This window comes from Echeneis naucrates, chromosome 20 (genome assembly GCF_900963305.1).
Source record: "Echeneis naucrates chromosome 20, fEcheNa1.1, whole genome shotgun sequence".
In the NCBI taxonomy this organism is placed as follows: Eukaryota; Metazoa; Chordata; class Actinopteri; order Carangiformes; family Echeneidae; genus Echeneis; species Echeneis naucrates.
Window position 1 is genome coordinate 13,894,449 of NC_042530.1, and position 23,140 is coordinate 13,917,588.

The 23,140-nt window shown below is 39.7% G+C and overlaps 1 protein-coding gene across 3 annotated transcripts; it reads left to right on the forward strand.

Annotated features, from left to right (window-relative positions):
• Positions 1-7,176: 7,176 nt before the first annotated feature.
• LOC115060762 (polypyrimidine tract-binding protein 2-like) lies at positions 7,177-21,469 on the forward strand. Of its 3 annotated transcripts, none has more exons than XM_029528841.1 (14): positions 7,177-7,267; positions 8,534-8,561; positions 10,260-10,320; positions 11,858-12,030; positions 12,720-12,866; positions 13,971-14,105; positions 14,203-14,313; positions 14,454-14,664; positions 14,949-15,064; positions 16,960-16,993; positions 17,547-17,639; positions 18,652-18,868; positions 19,201-19,278; positions 19,384-21,469. In XM_029528841.1, exons 1-14 carry the CDS (start codon positions 7,260-7,262, stop codon positions 19,511-19,513), a joined length of 1,542 nt encoding a protein of 513 aa, XP_029384701.1. In that variant the 5' UTR covers positions 7,177-7,259; the 3' UTR covers positions 19,514-21,469. The 3 variants fall into 3 exon arrangements, with proteins under 3 accessions (XP_029384701.1, XP_029384699.1, XP_029384700.1); XM_029528839.1 differs by having other exon boundaries at positions 12,720-12,860; positions 13,950-14,105; XM_029528840.1 differs by having other exon boundaries at positions 12,720-12,860; positions 13,950-14,105; positions 14,454-14,652.
• The last annotated feature ends 1,671 nt before the right edge of the window (positions 21,470-23,140 follow it).

Consider the following 23,140-nt stretch of genomic DNA (forward strand, 5'->3'; position numbering starts at 1 on the left):
TCCTCTGTAGACATATATACATATATAACATATATAGCATATATAATCTAGTGGGAACAGAGTGGCTTCCATGCATAAAATCACAGGCCATCATCACCAACTTTGCTCTTCCATTGAGCTTTATATGCCGTTCTTCCGTCCTTTTGCTCAATGTTTCGGATTTATGACACACAGCTGTTCAGTCATGTGTTTCCAGCAGCAGCCTTTTTGAGACGACTTAAGACAGATATACCATTGTATTTTGATTCCGGCCAAGCGATGGCTGCTTTTCTCAGGAGTTGGAGCAGACCAAAAACAGAGCCAAAGGAAAGTGACAATTAGACTGACATTCATCAGATTAACAAAGATTTAATTCCACATGGATGCCGATATTTTCATTTCCACTATCTATGCTGTTGTTCATATTTCAAAAGGGCTTGCTTTGAATGATCAGATTTAGATCAGTTTTTTTTTTTTTTTTACTCATTTAATTTTGAGGAAGTCTTTATCAGCACAAATTATCCAGCATCAGCAGCTTCAGCTGCAAAAGAAATAGGTGTTTGAATCAGCCCTTCACAAAGCCAGTATCAGTCAGAAGTGGTCTGAGAGGCGCTTTCCCTGTCAAAATGAACGAGTTTGCTTTGACAGTAACTTACGGGTTTGATCAAATAAAGTGGGAAAGCCTGCAGCCATTCTCTTCTCACATTCTGCAGCTTAGACTGCAGTTTTTCTCATGACAGGCATTCAAGCAAACAGATCAGTCCCACGTCATTAGTTATTCAGCACAATGCCAAAGCACATAAAATTCACATTCCGCAACGCACCACAATGCATGAATGTTGGTGATATTCTCTTGAATACATCTGCATAATATCAAATTGACATTCCTCCAACCACTGTTGTCAGCAAATGATGGATTGTTCAAGTGCATGTAGACATAGGGAAATGTGCTTTGAAAGGAGTCGATATTTTCCTGGTCTTCTTTGAGTCGTCTCTAAGAGGTCCCAGCTGCAAAACTTCCACTGGGAGGCAGCGGAGAAGAGGTCAAGCATCACGAGAGTGAAGTCTTCAGTAGCAGTGGGGACATGCTCTTCCAAGGATGCCTGGCACATCTGCCACAACTGCCATTCCCTACTATGTCAACTGCGGCCACGTTGGCATCCTGACACTTCTGACATTCATTTTTTTCCTGCCTTTTCTTATGTGTGGCTTTTGTTCTATGGCGCACATAAACACTTGTTTGCACGCGCACACACATGAAGAGGCATTGATGCTGTCGCTCTGAGACAAAAATTTAAAGGACAAAATGAGAGAAATCAAAATGTCAAGCTGGAGGGTCTCTGTGAGACATGACACAGAATACCATCTATTTAGCAAAGAGGTGCCAGAATTTTAATAAATCAGTTCCTCCACACTGCAGAAATATTCATTCTCAGACAAGATGATATTTTATCTCTGTGCTGGTTGCCATGACACAAATGACATTTGATGACATTCCTGTTCTCTGACTAAATGTTTCAATTACAAAACTAAATTACCGGCCTGAAATACTCACTGTGCCTCAGCCATGATGGCTTCCACAGGAAGCTCCATTGTATCCTACTTTCTGTGCGTGAGTTAATGTTTTTTGCGTGCGCTCCCAGTCCTGCAGAAGCAGCAGCGTCCCTATCAGCTCACACTCAAAACTAATGTGGCTGATTAAAAGTGAGGGAGATATTGGAGGCGACACCCAGTGACACACATTTCACACCTCCAGCAACACATACAGTCCCACGACCCTGCAACGGCAGAGACAGCCTGATGGGATCGCAGTGCCCCTGTCCTCTCAGGTCACGCTGAGATGGCATCACCTCTGACTGAACCTGTCACAATGCTGTCAATGACGCCTTCACCGTGACACCTCTGTCAATGAGATGAAAGCTGGGTGTTTGCATGAGCATTAGAAACACTCACAAACAAAAAGTCTTCATTTATAGACTTCAAATAAAACCCTATTTTTCACTAGAAAGTCCATGTTATCGGAATTAACCTTTAAAGCTTATACTGCCATTGGTTCTGTTTCCTATTTTTGCCAGACACCCTGAGAGCAGATTAGCTTCCCTGAGTGGCTAAATACTCAGAGAGTGCTACATTTTGTTCCCTTCTAGAGAGGTAAAGGGTTTCTATTAACTTCTTTCACCTTAGTAATGACTCTTACTTCTGCTGATGTCAAGAAATAGCCCAGAGATGGAGTTCAGACAGACATACAGGTACATTCGGAGGGAGACAACATCATCTTTGTTGACACTGAGCTTACTAAAATGTATCTTTACTTTTAGCTTTTACTTTTTTAATTTTCATCAAATGAAAAGAAGAGCACATTCTCTCTCTTGCAATTACATAACACAAAATGTTAGGAAGACTAATAATCCTGACAAAACGTTTACTAGCCATTTCTCACAAGGTTTGCATCGGTGTAATGCCCAATCATAATATATCGCACTTTAGGGAGCAATAGATAGATAGATAGAACTTTATTGATTCCCAAGGAGATATTCACCAAATAAATAATTATAAAATTTCATTTTAAATAAATATATAAATAAAATAAAATAGTGCTCCCCCCTTTGATACTGAATAAAAATGTTCAAACTGATATGAGGGATGAAACAGGGGTTTTCATTTTACTGACAGTATCATGTTTTCCATAATCTTAACTAGACTCCAGAAGGCAAAACCAGGCATCAAAGTCCTGCACCGTCTGTGTCCTTCTGTTGCCTGATTCCTTTTGCAAAGGGCTTATTGGAACATCATTTATGAAACATAATCATAACATCACAATCATAATCATAATGAGATAGGTGCTGTCACATTTCAAAACTCATGGCTAACTTCAAAATCTCAAACGGTAGTGTCAACATCTGACCACAGAACAATATGAAGGCTATGTAATGGGCTTTCAGTGCAATTAACTTTAAATACAATCAATTGAGGATTGTGAACGGAACTGAAAGCAGGGGAAACAAGTAAGAAGCTCAATTTTAAGTTGTCGATTCACCATCAGACTATTGACTCTTTGCTTTAAATTTTTGTTTACTTGCTGTCCATTTTGATGGTCCAATGTAGCAATGTAGTCTCCCAGAAAGGTGGTCTTAGCGGTAGGATTGTGAGAAATATGAGGAAAAAACTACAAGGAAGAGAGTTTTTCAACATTTTAATGTTTCCTAGTTTCATTTAATTTAGAAAAATGAATTTCTATTTTATCCTTTCACTTCAAATATACTCTTTTGCAAATACTTCGGTCTGCCTAATTGCAAAGCCTTGGGCTCACCCAGCCACTGATCCGCCCAGCAAATTTGTCTTTTATATAAAGCTTACTGTAAATATGACTTAAACCCTGACTAACTTCAGCTCACAATTTCAAAATGTCAACATAATTTCCTCTATGCAGCTGACAAAAACAGCAATGCTTCGTTCTTTCTGTCTGTCTTTTACTGAAGGTCAGCATTAAAGCTTCATCAACTCCAGCTTCTGAGATTGTAGTTTCACCTTTAGCACAATTCTCAAGACTGGAGGCGGTGTCCCATGTCAGTTTAGCAGCATTTCATCTTCCTTCTCTATTTTGTTTAATTCTGTTGAGGACTCCTTGTTTGAGTGGCATTCATTACAGAATACAGAAATTTCAAGTCATTGACTGCCTTTTGTCAGAGGCAAAATATGTCTGTGTTGACTTAAGGGCTTAATTCAGCAACCTATTCCCGTATTTAGCTCAACCACATTGTTTGTTTCCCTATCACATTTGACAGGCTTGTTTTTTTTTGTCATCCTCCTTCTTGGTTAATAACAATTTGTTATTCTATCAGTGGTGCAGTGGGCACCATGCAGGATGTCAGTCCACTGTTATTTCCTGAGCAGCAAGCAGGACTGATAAACGGCAGTGATTTGCTGAGCGTTTGACAGTTTGCTTATTTCCCTTTGGCTCAGAGGCCCCCTCATCAGCTAATTTCAACATGGCAGCTTCAGAAGCGCATGTCTTTGGGGAAATGTCATTTTTAATTAAATCCCAGGTCCTTTAAGATAAGCAGTTAGGCGTTAATTTCACCCAGGGTGTGACGTTTTCAGGAGCCCAGGAGCATGACGTATGTCTGTCAAGATTAATCACTATGCAAAAACTGCCCTGTTTTTCCTTCTTTTCCTTTACCTTTCCATGGAGGAATCCCTAACTGCCCTTCTAAAAAAATGTCATCTGAACTGACTAAATTACCAGTCTCTAGGTGTTATTGTGTTTGGTTCCCCAGATATTCTGGGACTGCGTTTGGTGGAGTTAATCAGGCATTTCCAGGAAGTTGTAATTGAACACTATTTAATAGAGCTCCATTATACTCTGAGAACACCTTATGTTGATCAGTTATTTTTAGGTTGAGCTTTTATACTGTACCAAATGACTATGTGCACTTTGAAAGAGGTTATTGCATGGCAAGAAAATTATCACAAACTCTGCAGGGAGGGAGCAAGAGAGCAAGAGGGAGAAGGACAGCGGCGCTGTGTAATGATGATCATTCCCATCAAGTATGGATGGTTGATGGATGCTTGGATGGCTCCCTCACATCTGTCGCATCTCAGAAAAGTTTCAATTCAGAGAAGTTTAAATGTTTCAAATACTTGTACATCTGGCAGTAGTAACTGCAGACCACAAAGAGGACATGCAGTGCAACAGAGTGAGCTCACCACAGAGCCAAGACACCATTCAAGTTTCACACCAGAAGTGCTGAGCAGAAATTCTTTTCATTAAATTTAAGTCTATGTGAGAATATTTTGTCCATATTAGAAAAGGAGAAAGAAAAGTCCTGAATCACTAAAGATTATTTAGAATGAAAAAAAAAAAAGAAAAAGAAAAAGAAGGAATGGATTTTATGACAGTGCAAATTGAAAAGCAGTGAACACCTAAGCTTACTTATTTATATACATTTTTCATTAACTTGTCAGTTTTAATTTACAGTCTTTTTCTTTAGACTGCAGGTATCTTGTATTAGTTATGGGGTGTAATATAATACAAATTAAGAGAATAGAATTACAAAATCTGTTATTGAATTGTATAAATAATAATTAAATGTTTCCATTTGCTTACATTATGCTAAGTAAACAGTTCCATAAATTATCATGGTTAATCTAAATCTTAATCTAAAATGTGTGAACTGAAAGCGAAGCGCTTGGAAATTGTGACCAACTTCTAGAATTACTTTTATTCCAAATTCATCAAAAAATGTATCTCCAAAGTCAAGAATTTAGTAGAGCCAGATGTTTTTCACAAGAAAACGATCAGGGTGTGACCAGGGGCGTTGCTGGGCCTGCAGTTTTTGGGGGGGCACAGTCAGGTATGCAGACAAAACGCTGAATGATCTCTCACAGTCTCACAATTGATAGGGGAGTTTTCCTGTTTCATTGTGTGTGTTCACTCGTGGCAATACACCATGAATACACATTATTCCCATTCCCACTCACATTCTGGTTAGATAACGCAAATACTGCGGAACAATCTTATTATAATCTGGTATAGGCAGTTTTGTTCATTGTTCCAGTTTGATGTTAAAAGACAGGAGGAAGTACGCCTGTGTGTAGGCCTGCCTTATTATCAAGTGTATGTTGTTGTTACCTCAATCTAAAAATAAAAACAGCCAAATAAATTTCCCAGCCGACTGAGTGACGTATGTCAGCGTGCTAACTCCTGTGGCTAAGCTAGCTACTTTATCTGGACTCTCTCCCTATATATCATCATCATATATCATCATAATATAATAATTCCCATTAAAATCTGGCGCAGTGCACAAGCAAAAACTACTTAATCTCTCTCTCTTTATCTCATTTCCATGTTTTCTCTGTCCTAGTCGCCTCTGTTTTTGGAGAACTTTGTTATGTCCACGCCTGCAGGAGTCCAGGCCACACACAGTGACAGCGTGGCAATAGCAGTGTTTGGATTTGAATTTCGCGCGCTGGGTGTCGCCAGCTGCGACACTCACCGAGGTCCTGCGCGTTACAGAAGCCGTCCGCCACGCCCATATTATTCTGTGGTTGGAAAAAAAAAAGACTTACTCATGAAATTTCATTGATCATTTTAAAGGGGGCCACAACGCGTGTTTACCGAGGCACGCGCCGCATGGGTGTGACGTATTCACGAGTCACGGGGTGATAAAGCAAGCAATGAAGCTATGCTTATTTTTTTAGAGAAACACAAGAAACTTGTGCGACAAAAAAATGGACCAGACTCAGTGAACACCCTCCTACCAACAAATTTTCACACTGCTCTATGCTCCCTACAGATGATATCCAACTAGGCCAGTGAGCGGTGGTAGCTATCATGTCTTCGGGGTCATCAGGTGGGAACCTCCTTTCACCGGTGTTTCATCGAGTTAGGCCCACAACACCTCCAGAAGGCTAGACCGTTGTTATTGTAGAAAAGCCTCTCGTTGTCTTGGTTATAGCCCATTTCCCTCATTATATGTAACTCCAGTTACACTCAAAAATGCTCACAATAACACCAATAGGTGCAGTACATTATCTTGATGTTGCAGACACTTTCATTGCAGTCTTTTAATGTTGATCACGAAGCTCTAAAATGGAAGTAGCTAAATTCAGAAAAAAAAAACCCTGAAATATGCAACCAAGTAGAGTAACAATTTCTGTTTTGATTTTATTTTGATAACAATTAATAATCACATTCGGATAAATTCATCTGTAAATTTTATACCGACTATGTTTTCGATCTTCAGTTTCTCTGGTCTTTGTGTTGTTTGCTGTCATGCGGGAGAAGGGCATTTTCATTGTAATCCTTGCCATATTCCATCTTTTTTTAAATACAGTTTACGTTTTCATAAAGTTGTATCTTTTATTCAGATGTTATGGCACCTAAAGACTGTAATTTAAAATTCGAGTAAATTAGGTACTTCCTGTGGGAATTGATGATTATAGCTGGCGGGGGGTCGGGTATGCCTTATTCTCTGAGCTGTCAAAATGTAATAAAAAAATAAAAATAAATAACCCGAGATTAAAAACCATATTCTTTACGAACTAACAGCGATTGTTTCCTCGGCAGACTAAAAAATCACGGATGTATTGCAAAGTGCCTTCCAGTGGCTGTAGCCCGCTGGCGCGCTCTGCAGTTTCGGAAACTTTCGGTCGTTTCCGCCGACGCTACGCGTTGCCTCCATTTTGCTCTGGATGTGTATGTGTTCGTGCGCAGTGTAGGTGTAAACTGGAGAGAAAACAGGACCCTAACACGGACGCGTTGAGAAGTCTCTACAGAAATGGACGGGTAATGTTTTTTTTTAATTGTCGCTCATTTGAGCTGCATCTTGTTGTGTTTAAGGCAGCACTGGGCCGTGACGACGCGAATGCGTCATTTTGTGAGCGCGAGGAAGAAGTGAGAAGCTTGCGTTAGCTTGTTTCCATAGCCACGCGCTCTCGGTCGTAAAGGAAGTGCCTAATGTTAGCATGCTAGCATAACTTTGCTAACAGCCCCACTCCCTGTTTACATTAACTGAGTTGTAACTCATATTTGATGAAAACAAATACTTGGTGCATGCGCCGACTTCCTTGGTGGGGCGTATCATTGTAACCCAGTCACTCATTTGCGTTCTGCAATTGATTTATTATTTTTTCTTTAATATCTACGTGCTAACGAAGCTAGTGATGCTTAGCAAACCGTTATGCTAACGATTGTACAGTGCTATCGATCCTTTGTGTTGTAGCGAGCTAGATTAGCTTAGCTGGCCGAGCAGCTCCAGTGGCTCCAACCACAACATTTTAGAGAGTATATCGTACATCTGCTTCCAATTCAATGTGTGAACTACCCTCGTCTGCCAAAAGATATCGGTAAAATGATGTAACTCGCAGAATGGCAGCTATCGGTTGCTGTTACTTAAATAGCAATCGTGGTGGGTTGGCCATAATGTTTAATACTACAGACTGTACTAGGGTGTGTCATTGAAGAATGTTGGCTGAACACCCACCCGGGTTGAATGAAGCATGATCTCAGTCTTACACTGAAGGATGAGCCCTTTGAATAACTTCATATCAGATAGTTCCACAGTTGAGGAGTTTTACAGACATTATACACGTTACATATTCTGCTGTTGATCAGTACACTGCAATATATCAGGGGGCGTGTGAAGTTGTTTCCTGATAACCATCACGGTATTCTGTTCAGAGGCTGGACTTGTAATAATTGATAATTAGTCCGTGAACATTATATAATTGAGAAACACATTTGGTTATCAGCGAGATGAATACTGTTGTGATTTGAGTTGCATAACTGGATTCAGTTTTAAAAATGTCATTGCAGTCTGACTTAATGGAGCAAGAATCAGTTTAAATTGCATTATACGCATTTTACATAATTTACATATAATTTTACGTGAAATTGGCACCCACAGATTCTGAATTGGTCTCAGAAACCTAAATCTGTAGTGGAACATAATGGTTTGAAAAAGAATTGCTGACCTTACATGCTTGTCTACCAGATAGTGAAATGCTTTCTTATTTTTCTGTTTTAACTGAATGATAATTTTCTTTCATTTAGCATCGGTGATGTTGCGGTTGGAGTGAAGGTGAGTTTTGCTCTTTTGTTTGTTTTCCTTAAACAAATCACTTGAGCCGATTTGGACACTGTGTGTACTCCTCAAGATTAGACACCAGATATACAAGCCTGTCGTGCAGGTTTCAATTAGAGAAGCAGTGTCTAAACTGTACTCAGTACACATCCTGGCGGAAATTTCTAAGCCTATTCTTTTTTCATGCTGCCCTGCATTTCAATTGCCATTCTCTTCTTCCACCACAGCTAATTTTGTGGTATGGTCCTTGTCAGACAAGGTATTGGTATTTTGTGTATGTATATAAATAGACCTATGGGTTACTTGATCCCAAGGTGGAAAATTATTATCAGTTCCAGCTGTAATTGATTTACTGTCAAATGAAACAAAAAAAAAATGATATATCAACATCTTTTAACATTAATTAATAATTAAAGCTGATAATCGTCACATGAACACTCCAAATATTCAATCCAACATTTCCTGCACAGCGAGAAACCATTCTTGAGTTTACTTTGCCACAATGGTATCTGCCTTTCCTGCATCTGAGTTAATATTTTTGACATGTTAATTGGTGGGACTAGAGGCTGTCATAAAACCTACAGTAGATTCTACAGAATAATAGAAAGACAAACAGCTCATCTTTGGGTTTTTGCTATATTTTAAACATCTGCTCTTTTCAACTAACATCCAAGAAACTAATATTAAGGGACATTTGATGAAGATTATATCACATTTCATTTCAATTCAATTCCTTTTCTCAACACTGTAACCACATGTTAACACCAGAGCAATTTGATTTCCTAAAAATATTTGTTTTTCAGCTTTTATAGTATTAAAGTGAATGTAATGAAATGGGCCAGGATTGTGTCCCTGCTGATCACTGAACAAACCTGTTTCCCTCTGTAACTGCGCTGTTGTTCTAGCTAAATAACTAGATTTGTTGAGTGCCAGCTGCATATTTGTCAGCACAAAACAATGTTAAAATCCTCTTTTGAAGGGAAACGGAACAGTGATAAAAATACTGATAGTGATTCCTCTGATATGGTGGGCTTTGCTGTCCTTTTTATTTCATCAATATTTCAATGTCAAAAACAAAACAGAGAGGGTTACCAGCTGTTAGGCGAGAAATCACGTCCTGCGATCCTTGTAGCTTGTGCACTGCATGCTCACATTTTGACCTAATTCAGACAACTTTATTACCCCTTTCAATTTATTTGTGACATGCTGCTGTAGCAGGGCCTACAACATCTAGTTTATCGTAACCATAAAGAATGTTAGTGACAGAAGAACAATTGGTTCAAATTCAGTCAGACAGAAACAAGGAGAGGGTGTATGAAGCTATTATAAAGTTGTGTGTGTAATGGGTCCCTAGCCAGGTTCTTCGTCATCCCATCAGTCAGGTTTAAGAGCACAAGGCGCCTGTCAGCTCCAGCAAGCCTTCGGGGACCTAGTATAGCTCAGGATGAAATGACACATCTTGACATCTTAAATTCAGCAAGATTAAACCCACACCAGCAGAGGAGGAGTCAGACCACTCTTCTTCTGTTTTATGTCCCTTTCCACCTTCTCCCTCCCTCCCTTTGTTTCTTTAAACTGTCTTCAGAGAGCTCAGTTTTATTGTTGTCTTTGAGGGCCGGTCTGAAAAATGAAAATAGTTCTTCCCATTATTTTACAGCTGTGTCTGACTGTCTCTTTGTAATTTTTTTTCCACAGAGAGGATCAGACGAGCTGAGTATGTACAACAGTCCCAACTCTGGCATGAGCAGTATCAGTGGTGAGTTCGTTCCGAACACCCCTGAATTAGGGACTGGATTGACAGAATTTGCATAAAGCCATTTGATCGGTAGTGATAGACAGCATTAAGAGGAATCAAAGGATTAATAGGTGTTTGAAAAGTGAAGCAGGCTGTGAGAGCAGAACTATTCTCTCTTGGGAGCGTTTTAGTGTCTAAATAACATCACGCTCGTCAGTAGGAGGGCACTCACACACCACAGCATGTGACTAGAACAGTCATGGTGAATACCACTGCATTTTAATGGACACTCAATAGATTATATCACATGCGTCTCAGAGAAAATTGCAGAACTAAGGATGACTGAAAGAGCTGTTCACATTACTACAAAGAGAAGGTGAATAAAATGTGTCTATCAAACACAAAATGAGAACAGTGGTAAAGACATACACATGGGCTTTGGGAGATTGGCTCTTTAATCAAAGTTCCAATCTACCATTACAACACATGGCAGCTCAACCCAGGAAAATGCCTTATAAAAGTTTGTATTGTCCTGCAGATAAATTAATAATATTTTATCTTTGTATTGTAACTTTTTAAGAAGGCAGGTGAATGGAAGAAGGCGAAGACAAAACGCACTGTTGAGAGCTGGGCTTCAAGTGATGTTCCCACTCCACTGAATGAATCGTAATATCAGTAGAAATTCTGCAGAAGAGCAACAATTTTCATCCATATTGGACAGCATTATTTCGGCTATAGTTATGTTGTACATCGACTTGTCATGGAACTTTTTTGACTTCTTGTATAACCAAAATAATCACAGTTTTGATGGTTGCCTGTTTGATTAACCAGTCACAAGATTTCAGTCACAAAACCTGTAAAGATTAAAACTTGCACCTTGTGTTTAACCTAAAGAGCAATTTCCCAAAGCTCCTGTTCCTCTTATAGCAGTTAATGCACACAAGTTTTGTTTCTGTCACCAAATACCATGTGAGAGCCAAACCAACAATTAATTTATTTTGTACACTACTGTCGTGCATGTATGTGTATTTGCAGTCTGATACATCTTATTCTTCAGTGCCATGGAGCTCTACTGTTCAAATATTTCTTCATTACCATATACACACACTGAATTTTGACTCAATTAAATATACACCGTCCCACTGCCAGAAATTCTACCCTGAGTGCCAAATTTGTATTTGTTTACCACTGAAACAAGCCCCCACCAAGTACACTGATTCCTCCTTTTTGATGGATTTTTGCTAAAATTATAACGACCAGTTCATTTGGATATTTCTTGAATGCAAGTGTAACTCAGACTTAAAAATGTATGCTTTCAGTAGAAACCAGCAGACTTAGAGCTGAGGGCCACATACAGAGGAAAGAAGTTCAAGTATGGGGAGAGAGACAGACTAAAGACTGTTGGCTTTGTCCTTTTGGGCAGAAAATTAAATGGGTCAAGGGAAAGGGGTTTCTTTGACACAATCTAGATTACCTAATACGATTAGTTTTACTCTTTAAATGGGGCTGCCAGTGTATTGATCGATATTCTTAATCTGTGCTTATGCTAAAATTGTAGATGGGGCTTCCAATGGCAGTGACAGTAAAAAACTCAAGGTGGAGGAGGCCCCTCCGTCTCGCGTGCTCCACATCAGGAAGCTGCCCAACGAGGCTTCAGAGACTGAAGTCATTGCCCTTGGCTTGCCTTTTGGCAAAGTTACCAATATTCTAACACTAAAAGGAAAGAACCAGGTGAGTGGAAATAATTGATAATAGGGTACATTTGTAGAGTTTCCTTTACAAAACAGTTGTTGAGCAGCAGTTTGAAATCACAGATGAATATATATATATACATACATGTGAGGACATCTAAGTGGGTATGAACACTTTAGATAATTTATTTGAAAACGACAAGAGACATTTTTGTTTTGTTCCTGAACAATAGTGGCAAAATTTTTCTCAACTTGACCTGTCAGTGTCAGCTGACATCTTGCTGTAGCACACAATCACTGGACACAGTTGGTCTTGATATCTGAGACATGTCCACAGTTTCATCTGGCCCAAAGCCTATTGTCTTTCTGCCGAGGAGGGCTGTAGGACATACTTGGCATTTCTACTAGATTTCTGTCAAGTGGAGCTACTTTGTTCTCCTCACAGTAACATGGTGGTGTCTCTGTGTTGACAGTTTCATCCCAAAATTCAGGCAAAATTTTTCTGTGTTCTGATAATGTTTGTGCAGACATCACTCTAATGAATTGCAATCCACTCAGGGAATATTGCGGGGGGAAAAAAGAAAAAAATAACTCTGGCATAGAGGTTTTGTATCAGATGTTTAACAGGTTTATTTCTGGCACATAATACCAAATATCAACTTGAAACAGGTGGTGCATTTTTTAAATCATTAGGTACTTTCTTTTTGAGTTTTGTTTCTCTACTTCCAGGCATTCTTGGAGATGGGGACAGAGGAGGCAGCGATCACTATGGTTAACTACTACACCACAGTAACTCCTCATATCCGCAATGTCCCTGTCTTTATACAATACTCCAATCACAAAGAACTCAAAACTGATGCTGGCAATCAGGTAGGAGTCTAACTATGGACCTCAATCCTCATTGTTCTGACGGTTGTCTTTACATTTCCAGTTAGAGTTCATTGTTTAGTTTGTAAAATGATGAAAAATTTGCACCCAGATTGACATTCATCCATCCATCCATCTATCTTCTACTAATAATTCATTTCTGGGTCGTGTGGGGTGCTGCAGCCAAACACCCTAACCCAGCTCACATTGGGCAAAAGCATGGTACACCCTGGACAGGTCACCAGTCCATCACAGGGCTAAAACACAGAGACCAACAACCACTCAGACCTATGGACAATTTAGAGTCCCCAATTAACCCAATCATGCATGTCTGTGGACGATGGGAGGAAACTGGTATACCTGGAATCCAGAGGAATCCATAATTCTGTTAATTATGACTAATCATTGCAGGTCCACAGTTAGATAAGTGGAGCCTGATTAATGGACCACTGTTCAAAGAAATTAAACAGAGTTTGCAGGTTTTCATTGGAATCCAACTCTGCAGTGATTCATGAATCAGAACACTTCCAGTCACAGAGAAGATTGAAATAGTATTTAGAATGTAGTAGTTTTTTGACTCAAATGATAGTGCTTTCTATGTAGAATAACCAATAAACTTAGTGGCCTCATGACCACACCCTGTATTTATGCAAACTGAAAATGCTAAATTATATCACCACATTTCAACTCTGTTCTGACTCATAAGCAGGAAATCAAGTAAACAAATAATTATGTAAAATATTGCCGTATCCTACGATGAAACACCAGTATCAGTCTGATAGTCAATACCACGAGTGACATTTGTGTGTACATTAGTTGCAAGGAGCTTTAATGGGAACTATAGGCACTAAACAAATGTGCACTCATTTTCATTGTCATTACAGCTTATTATATTGTCAGCAGGGTTATTTTCTCCAACTCTCAGAGCTGTCTCAAAATGAATGTGCATCCTCTATGATCCTGTTTTTATCGTTCCCAGGACAATGGGAGTTTGTGCTTGAGATATTTTTTTTTATGCATTAGGTGTGAATATGGGATATCTTCACATTTGGCATGCTTAACTTTTGATGGACCATTTGTCTTTGGCCATAGCGGACCCAAGCAGTTCTGCAGGCGGTCTCAGCAGTCCAATCCGGTGGGTCACCAAGCTCAGATGTCCAGGAGGCTCTCGCTGCAACCTCCAGTCCAGTGCTGCGGATCATCATCGACAACATGTTTTACCCTGTAACGCTGGATGTACTCCAACAGGTAGGCAACAGTTTTGCTGCCACACAGTAAGCAGTAGTTAATTTCGCATATTACAGATAATCAGTGCAAGTTTGGATTTTCTTTGCCTTTTTGGCAGATTTTCTCCAAGTTTGGCACAGTCATGAAGATAATCACATTTACCAAGAACAATCAGTTCCAGGCTCTCCTGCAGTTTAGTGATCCTGTCAATGCACAGCAGGCCAAATTGGTGAGTGATCACTTACCTGCAGCTTCCAGTCAAGTTATGCAGCTATATTACTCATTGCCTAACATCAAGTTAACAATTTTTATGGGTATTCGTTACCAAATAAAACTGTTAAAAATAGATTTCCTCCCCCTCCATTCTAGGCATTGGATGGCCAGAACATCTACAACTCATGTTGCACACTTCGTATCGACTTTTCCAAGCTGGTTAACCTAAATGTCAAGTATAACAATGACAAGAGTCGTGACTACACACGCCCTGAGCTTCCTGCTGGTGACGGCCAGCCTAGCATTGATCCCACGGTGGCTGCCGCCTTCAGCAAAGATTCCAACTCCCTCCTCGGTAAGATCCCAGGTAGATCACACTTTTATATTTCCTCTTTTTATCTTTTTTTTTTTTTATTTCTTATTATTTTCCACAAGTTTGAGGCTTCAGCAAAACAACATGAATGATTAGATTTCACATAGTCTAGATTTAATGATTGTAAGCACTGTAGTTTTAAATGATTGAAATAATAAGCTACATGCGAGCTGGTTATTTTAACTTGTTTTAAAAGTTGCATCCTCAATGTTCTAATGCCGCTGTTAAATGGAAGTGCTGCTCTCCATTCCATGATTGTTTTGTGTCCTTCCTGTCAGGAGCCCTGAACCCTCTTAGCGCTGCTGCAGCAGCTGCTGCTGCTGCAGGGAGGGTGGCCCTGGCTGGACAGACGGGGTCCAGCGGGGTCCTGCTGGTCAGCAACCTAAACGAGGAGGTCAGTAACACACGTCCAAACACCACCAGTAAAATGGACCATCAAAGGCTTGAGCTCCACCACTCCTACCTACCACCCCCATCTTTCTGTTCTCTCTTTATTTTGCTGGTTATGACCAGTTGTCCTCCTTGTGCTACCATTTTTGTGGTCTTGTGTCTGCCATTCAGGATGCATTAAGGAGGTCCATGGTGGGATATTCTGTACATATTTTACCTGAGAAGTCAGTGAAACTAAACAGCATAATTTTACGCATTTACACAAGTAAAATTGAGTATACAAGTTATGAAAGCTCTTTCTATGGGTTTCTAAAGGTGTTTTTAAATTCTACAAAATCAGTCAGGCTGATAGTGCTCAGTCTGTGTGCTGCACATTTATTGATAGTCTCTGCTCTGATAGTCACTAATCACTGAACTGTTTGGAAAGCAAACCTTTTTAATTTAAATTTTACTATTTATTTAATTAATCTTATTATTTATTTTAAATATGAAGCAAGATTTTTTGTCTAACCTTTTCTTTGCTGTATCTTCTAGCGTCCTTTACATGCCCAGGGTCTTGCTGTTGCTTTTTTCCCTTTTTGGTCAGGACTCATTAAGTCCCTGTAAGAGGGGGATTTGTTGTTACTGTCACCACATCGAAACCTTCCCTTCTTTCCTCCTCCGATGTTCTGCCCTTCCCTTCTTTTGTCAAACTGTATCTAACTCAGCTAACTGTCTCTGTTTTCTGTCTAAGCTCTGCTCACCTCTCCTCAGCTCATATGAAAGCTCATATGAAATCATTCTGTGGTCTTCTATCCTGTGTTTCAGTTCTAGTAACAAATTCCTTTCTCTCTGAATTGCTTGCTGTCTTTTCTCCCTGTTCCTCAGAATTTATTTTTTTATTATTTTATTTTTTTTAATTGTGACCTATATAGCATCTAATTTTTCCCACCTAATGCCTCTGTTTACTCGTCAGTCTGTACTCTGGCTGTGAATGAATGTGCCACCCTGGAACCTGTGACAGTATCTAAACCAATCAAATTGAATCGGTGATGTGAAGATACTGTGCTTAAGCTTTCTTTTTGCTTCCTGGACTTGAATGTGAATGCCACAATTTACTCGAGTGGCCTTCACATCAACTCTTGCATGCCAAATTATACTGCTAAACAAAATTTTGCCTGCATGGTATCTGAACTAATTTTCTCCCCAAAGCTTCTCATGTTGTTGTAGAACCATTCTCCCTTGCTGAAAGTTTGTAGGTCTTCAGATGTCTGACTGCTTGCATGTTGTTTTTCTCCCATGGTTATGACTTAATATTGTTGATTTTATTATGATTTTGATAAGAATGTACCTTTGCCCCATGCTTGTCCAGGGTGAAATACATTTTGGCACAGGTTATTGCTGTATTTTGACTAAAGAAAACATTTATCCAAGCCATTATCTCTGACCGAACTACCTGCATTATTCCAGTGTACTGACCTATATTTTATTTTTTGTCCCCCCCACCCCTCCTCACTTTTTATTTTTTATTTTATCCCCCAATTTGCATTTGCTTCCCTCTTCATCTACCCCCTCTCTCTTCTCCCACCTCTCCTTGTCCCATTCATTCATCTTGCCCCCTCCCTTCATGTACTGCTGGGTAATTTTTAACCCCTCAAATCACTCCTTACACCACCTCCTCCCACATTAACCAAACCCGTCCCCTCTCCTAATCCCCCCTCACCATGACTCTTCTGCCACCTGCTCCCCTCCTCCATGACCCACCACCTCCATCACTCTCCGGGGGGAAAACAAAAACCACCATTCCTCCTACCTACCTCCGTTCTGGATCGATCTGTCCATCTCTACCTCCGCTCCGCTCCGACTCTTCTACCTCTCTACCTGTCTCACGCTGCTTGTTGCTCTTCTCTCCCTCTAAAGATGGTTACGCCCCAAAGTCTGTTTACCCTCTTCGGTATGTTATCGTTAGCTCTCTCTCACTCTCACTCTTTATCTCGACCTCTCTCTCTCTTTCTCTTGCGCTCTTCTACCACCTGTATGTTCTATTTCCATTCTATCTTTGAAACATTTGTCATTATTATTATTATTATATAATTTATTTATTATTACTATTATTATTGATATCATCATTATCTATATTTATTTGCACAAAGTAGCTTGTAGCTTTTTTCCCCTGTTTATTGGTTTGAGTTAATCTCCATTCCCTAAAATTCCAGTAATCTGTTAATTTATGGTAAATTATTAATATTTTTGCATGTTGTTTTTATTTATAGCCATCTGACACAGCTTGACAACTTATCTGTTTAGAGGGTGTCTCTTCTTTCTTTACCTGTTCTTTCTACACACCTCTTCTCTAAAGTCTACTGTAAATTTCTTGTGTGTACGCTCTTCTCTCTTCTTTGCTTCTTGTCTGAGAATATCCTTCTCTCAAGTGCTGCCTTTTTAATTGTCTAACCGTCTGCTTTCTCTCCACCTCACCTCTTCTCCTGCCTGCGGCTTTAATGCAGGAGTATATGGTGATGTCCAGAGGGTGAAAATTCTTTACAATAAGAAGGACAGCGCTCTCATTCAGATGTCAGATGCCAACCAGGCCCAACTAGGTAAGATGATGTCATACTGAACCAAATGCTGTCATTCAGATTGGAGCAGTCTTTAATCCGAGTAGGGCTTGACATTGTGACACACACTATATCTTGATATTTTGAAATTTCCTTTTAGCCCTTCAAAAATGCATGTTTTAACTCTTAAGTCTCTAACTCTACAGTAAAAGTGCAGTTAAACAGCCTGAGTCATGCATCTTAAAGCTCGTACTCTTTATCACATTCTGTAAGTACCTGTTTTTAGTCACGTCTACAGCTTCCTCAGAGAGTTATAGAAACAAACCCACTGCTGTTTGTTTCCTGAACCAATTTGTCCGCCTCCATCTTCAGCTACTATTCCTGTACATATATAGGCTTCAGTTGTTTTGCTCTCTACAAAAGAAGGTACACGCCTATGTCTCACACACACACACACACACACACACACACACACACACACACACACACACACACACACACACACACACCCAGGTGATTATTCTGGATGGCTGGGTAAGTGTGTTGTCTGTGAGGGTGACAGCCAGAAGAGAGTGACGAAATGAAAGAATTAAATTTCACAACAGCAGACCATTATGTAAAAATTTCTACTGAATGTTTGCTATAGTAATTTACTAAAACCAACCTCGAACAAGCTGTGATAGCTGTGTGTCATTAAGCATATTTGTTATATCTCCTACTCACAGATCCAAACAGCTTGGTACTGAGGATACTTTCATGGTCCATAATCTAAACAAATTGTCCAATAACAAAATGAGTAACTCAGTTATAGTCAATGGATGATCATTTGCACCACATAAGATTAGCAACTCATGCATCTTATATCAGTGTCTGCTTTCCATCAACAACAGTTGCAGTATATCTGCTTAGTAGCTATATGGAAATTGTTGTCTGTGTTACAAGCAGATTAGGTGTTACTTTATGGAGCTAGAACGGTAAAAACAGCCAGGGAATACAACATCACAGTCTGAAGACCCTTCATCACTAACCTTTCTCTTCTTTGCCATGGTCAAAGCTATGAGCCACCTGAATGGCCAAAAGATGTACGGGAAGATAATCCGAGTGACGTTGTCCAAACACCAGACGGTAGCGCTGCCTCGTGACGGCCTGGACGACCAGGGTCTGACCAAAGACTATGCCAATTCCCCACTTCATCGCTTCAAGAAACCTGGATCCAAAAATTTCCAGAATATCTTCCCACCATCTGCAACCCTTCATCTCTCCAACATCCCGTAAGTGCTTAGGCCAGACAGCATGATGTTTGGTTTGATTAGTCCAGATCTTATAGAATCAAAACTATCATTTTAGAACATACATATACATTTGGAACTTTGATTTAAAAGGGTTAGTGTTGATTGACAAGTTACAACAAAATTAACACCAGCATTTACTATCAAGGATATTGTGTTTTTCTGTGCTAAATAATTAAGATCTTACTGTCAGTTTTTATGTTTTATGTAAACCAAATGCCAAAGTAGGCATCCCTATGAAAACTTAAGAGTGAAGGCGAGTGTACCATGGCAGCCTGAAAGCCTTTTCAGTAATGTGTTCTTCATTTTAACAGGCAAGATGTGACAGAGGATGACCTGCGCCTGCTCTTCTCCAACGCTGGAGGCACTGTGAAAGCATTCAAATTTTTCCAGTATGTAAACCTTATAAGATAAACCACATGAAACTTTTTTTTATTTTTCATGTCCCAAGAAAGTTAGTTTTCTGTGGCCCTTAACTGATATGTTACATTTTCCAGGGATCGCAAAATGGCTCTGATCCAGATGTCAACAGTGGAGGAAGCGATCCAGGCCTTGATTGATCTCCACAACTACAACATGGGGGGCAACCAGCACCTGAGAGTCTCCTTCTCCAAGTCCACCATTTGAGAATGTGACTCACAAACTCCTGAGAGTTCAGGGTGTACTGTCTTTGAACCGGTCAGCAACCTTTCAGACTGTGTCCGGACACTGGGTGGGGGGTCACCTTGATATCATCAGCTTTGTTGTTGGGGTTTTGTTGATCCTGTCATTCCTGAGAGACTGAAACCTTTGCATCGTTTTTTTAAGAAAACAATTGGAGATACTGGATCCTCCCAGATATTCTTACCGTACCTCTGTATTTTTATGTCAAAAATATTGACATGATTGATTGTTTTCCTGTATAATAGTTTGATGTAGATCAATGTTTAATTCTTGATCTTTCTGGATTCTTTAGTCGAAAAGATAAAGTACTTATGTGCCTTACTTGACATTATCAACTGTTTATACAGATGGACATCTTCATTAGTACTCCTGCTATGCTTTGAGGCACATTGGTATTGAATATTTTTGGTGGCTGGTGAGAATACAGCTATTTGCTATTCTCTAGACAGTTTTTCAAGTTCTGCCACCATCCAGGCATAGTTTTTTGTTTTCAGAGTTTTAGATTCATAAGATTTTCCTTTTTAGTTTAGCAGCAGGAGAGAGGAATATTCCTGAGGAAATATTTAAGGGTTTTTACAGCAGCCTATTACAGGCGGTCTAACTTGAATTCCATTATTCCACAAGTACGTTCAGCATAAGATTGAACTCCCCCAATTTGGGCTTCACAATTCATGCTTAAGTTGAACTATCATAACGTGGCTCACGGCAAAGTATTTCGTTATCTGTGTTTTTTGAAGACTTTCATGCTTTTTCATATCAGTGAGATGTAATTGTCAGTGACAAAGGTTTTTCTAAGCATGTATAGTGACAATAGGATCTCACATCAGAAAGTGTTGCATGCTGTGAAAGCAGATAAAAGATGAGTCCACTGTGATTTCATTGTCATGTGACAGTTTACTGGAGAGGGCTACTCAGTTGGACCAAAGTTTCTGTGCCTTTAGTGTTCCTTTAATTCATTTTAACAAAAAAAAAGCAAGCATTTGGAAACAATGAGATGTTGCATTTCAGGAAAAAAATGCCCAGAATGTTAAGTGTTGAGTTGATTCCCACTTTTTTTTTTTTTTTTTTTTTTTTGATACAATAAAACCTCGACTTGAGGTGTTTACTCAGAAATAAATAATAGTTATATATATTTTTTCCTCTCAGTCTGATTTTATACAACTCAAAATGTAACGATTTGGTATAGTTTTGAACAGGCACAATTAAAGGTTGGATTATTTTCTAACAAGAGGAGGTGCGACTTGGTTTCCTGATTTTTGAGTTTTCCCTCTCACGTGGTCTTTTCGTGTACACTGCATTACCTCTGTAGCATGCCTAATAAAACTCTTCTGTAGCTCTGCATTCACCTCCTCTGTCTCTCTCCTCTGTTCTGTCCGTTCCGCTCACTCCTGAAACCACCTCAGTCCCAGGGTGGGAAGGAAGCCAAAATCCATTTTGGAGACACTTGAAAACAAGCTCTAATAAGCCAGATTGAGCCCTCTGATGGTGCTAATTCATAGGACAAGAAGTACATTTTCTTGTTGCGTTTCCCACCCTGCCAACTGACACAATCTATTCCTCTGATGTCTTGCTCTTCTCTCCTCTGGTAGATGCCTAATCAGTCTCTAAAGCCCTCTGCTCTCCAGACAATCTTTCTGATCTATCAACTTGCTCTCACACCTTTTATCAATTACATAAATGGCCTCCGTTGTCATTTTTCCCAGCTTTCTGCATGTTATGCTAATACCCACGTTGGAGCCACATCGCTTTTCTAGGTAGTATTATAGATAACAGGATGCGTTAATGCAACAAAAGCCTGCTAAAGAATTCCTGAGCATCAGGATGGGATTCCTCAAACTCTAAGGTGTTCTTGTCACAATGGTGGTCTGTAAAAAATTTAAACGTCTGGTTTTAACTACCATTCAGTCCTTTAAAAAAAAACAAAAAAAAAAAAACAAAACTGCAGTAATAGATGTTCTTATGTTATATCTACATTCCAGCTTGTAATAATTCTGTCTATGCTGTGATGAATTTATCTATGATTTTAGAAAACTGATATACACAACTAAAGGAGAGACACTGGCAGTATCTTCCATTTAAACACATACCCCACCCTGGTGAAGGGAGCCATATTTGATATTTCTGCATCGTTTGGGGGACCTGGGATGTGTTCATGTGCCTCAATTTAAAAACCCTTGGGCTGATGCCAGTATTTGAGTGCTGCATGTCGCAAAGGCCTAGCGGTTAGCATTGTTACCCCATCGCAGTGAACCTGGCCGACAGCTTGAGCCTTTCGGTTTGGAGTTGATATATTCTGTCCGTGCCTTTGCGCTTTATCTCTGGGACTTTGAGTGTCCTCATCCTGTCTGAAGACTCAAAGAGCAGGTTTAATGGAATCTTTGAATTGTCAGTAGTTGTGAGGAGATGCTTGTCCAGCGTGTACATGACCTCTCACCCAATTTAATTTCAGCTCCACCACCCCCACAATCCTCATGGATAACTGGGAATATCTAATGGGTGGGTGGATAGCTGAACCTTCGCTGCAGGCAATGCGACAAATGACTGTCTATGATATGAATGTGAAAGTGATGCTGATTGTTTTAGAAGACTGCAGGTGTGCAAACAACAATATCAGGTGGTGTGAAGTTTGAAAGTAGTAGCCTGCTCCCCTGATCTGCTTGAGGCTTTATGCTCCAGGCTACTTTAGCTGCTACTAGCACACCCAAATAGTTTGATGGAAGTTTTGTTTGAGTTCCACTGTGCTCAATTTAGGCAGGTGTGGTGTTAAAAAGAAAAAGACCATATATTATTTGTTTTTTTTACCTCAGTGTTTCTGAAATATATCAACCTGGATCCACCTTTATGTTTTGACTCGAATCTAATGAAACTCTTATTCAGGAATCAAATATAAATAAAATCTTTGCATGTCTGAAACTAAGGGTTGGCTTCATCCATGATTTAATTGCCAACATCTCACACTTTCCACAACCCACTGACATCCACCGATCCACCGTCATCTACTTCAGCATATCGTTCTGCATGCCAGGTTTCACTGGGACGATCCACCAAAGACTGCAGGAGTCTTTCCTGCCTTGTCATTCAGATTTTAGGGCTGCATTAGACTATAATATGGTTGTAGACAATAAATGGAAACCCCTTGTATTTGAGGGTTTTTTTTTTTTTTTTTTTTAAGCCTTACTGGGATCCTTTTGGGTCTGTAAAGTAAACCTCGGACGTTACATCTAATGAGACTCTTAATAAAGTTGACTCCTATAAATACACATCAAAGTCACTGTGCTAGCTGGGTATTGAGAATTAAATACAGTGGTAGTGTAGAGTGATAAAGATGGCAGTGATACATGATAAAGCAGTCAAATATGAACTCCTATGATGGCTGAGAATAATGGTGATCATTAATTGCACCAGCCTGTAGCCAATGAAGGTGTTTAAGCTAATCAGCCATGTGGCGTTGATGGGTTTAGTCGCTGCTCGTGGCAGGTCCTGCAGCACCGACATAAATTAATCAATAATTAATGCAAATGGAATGACAGAGTAATGAAAAATGACCCTTTCACCTTTTAAGGTACTGCTTTTCCGCACAGCACGTAGGGA

Coding starts and splice junctions, on each gene's coding strand:
- LOC115060762 (XM_029528839.1), top strand. Junction 14,106..14,202: donor CGCTGGATGTACTCCAACAG/GTAGGCAACAGT, acceptor CCTTTTTGGCAG/ATTTTCTCCAAGTTTGGCAC. Junction 18,869..19,200: donor CTTCATCTCTCCAACATCCC/GTAAGTGCTTAG, acceptor TCATTTTAACAG/GCAAGATGTGACAGAGGATG.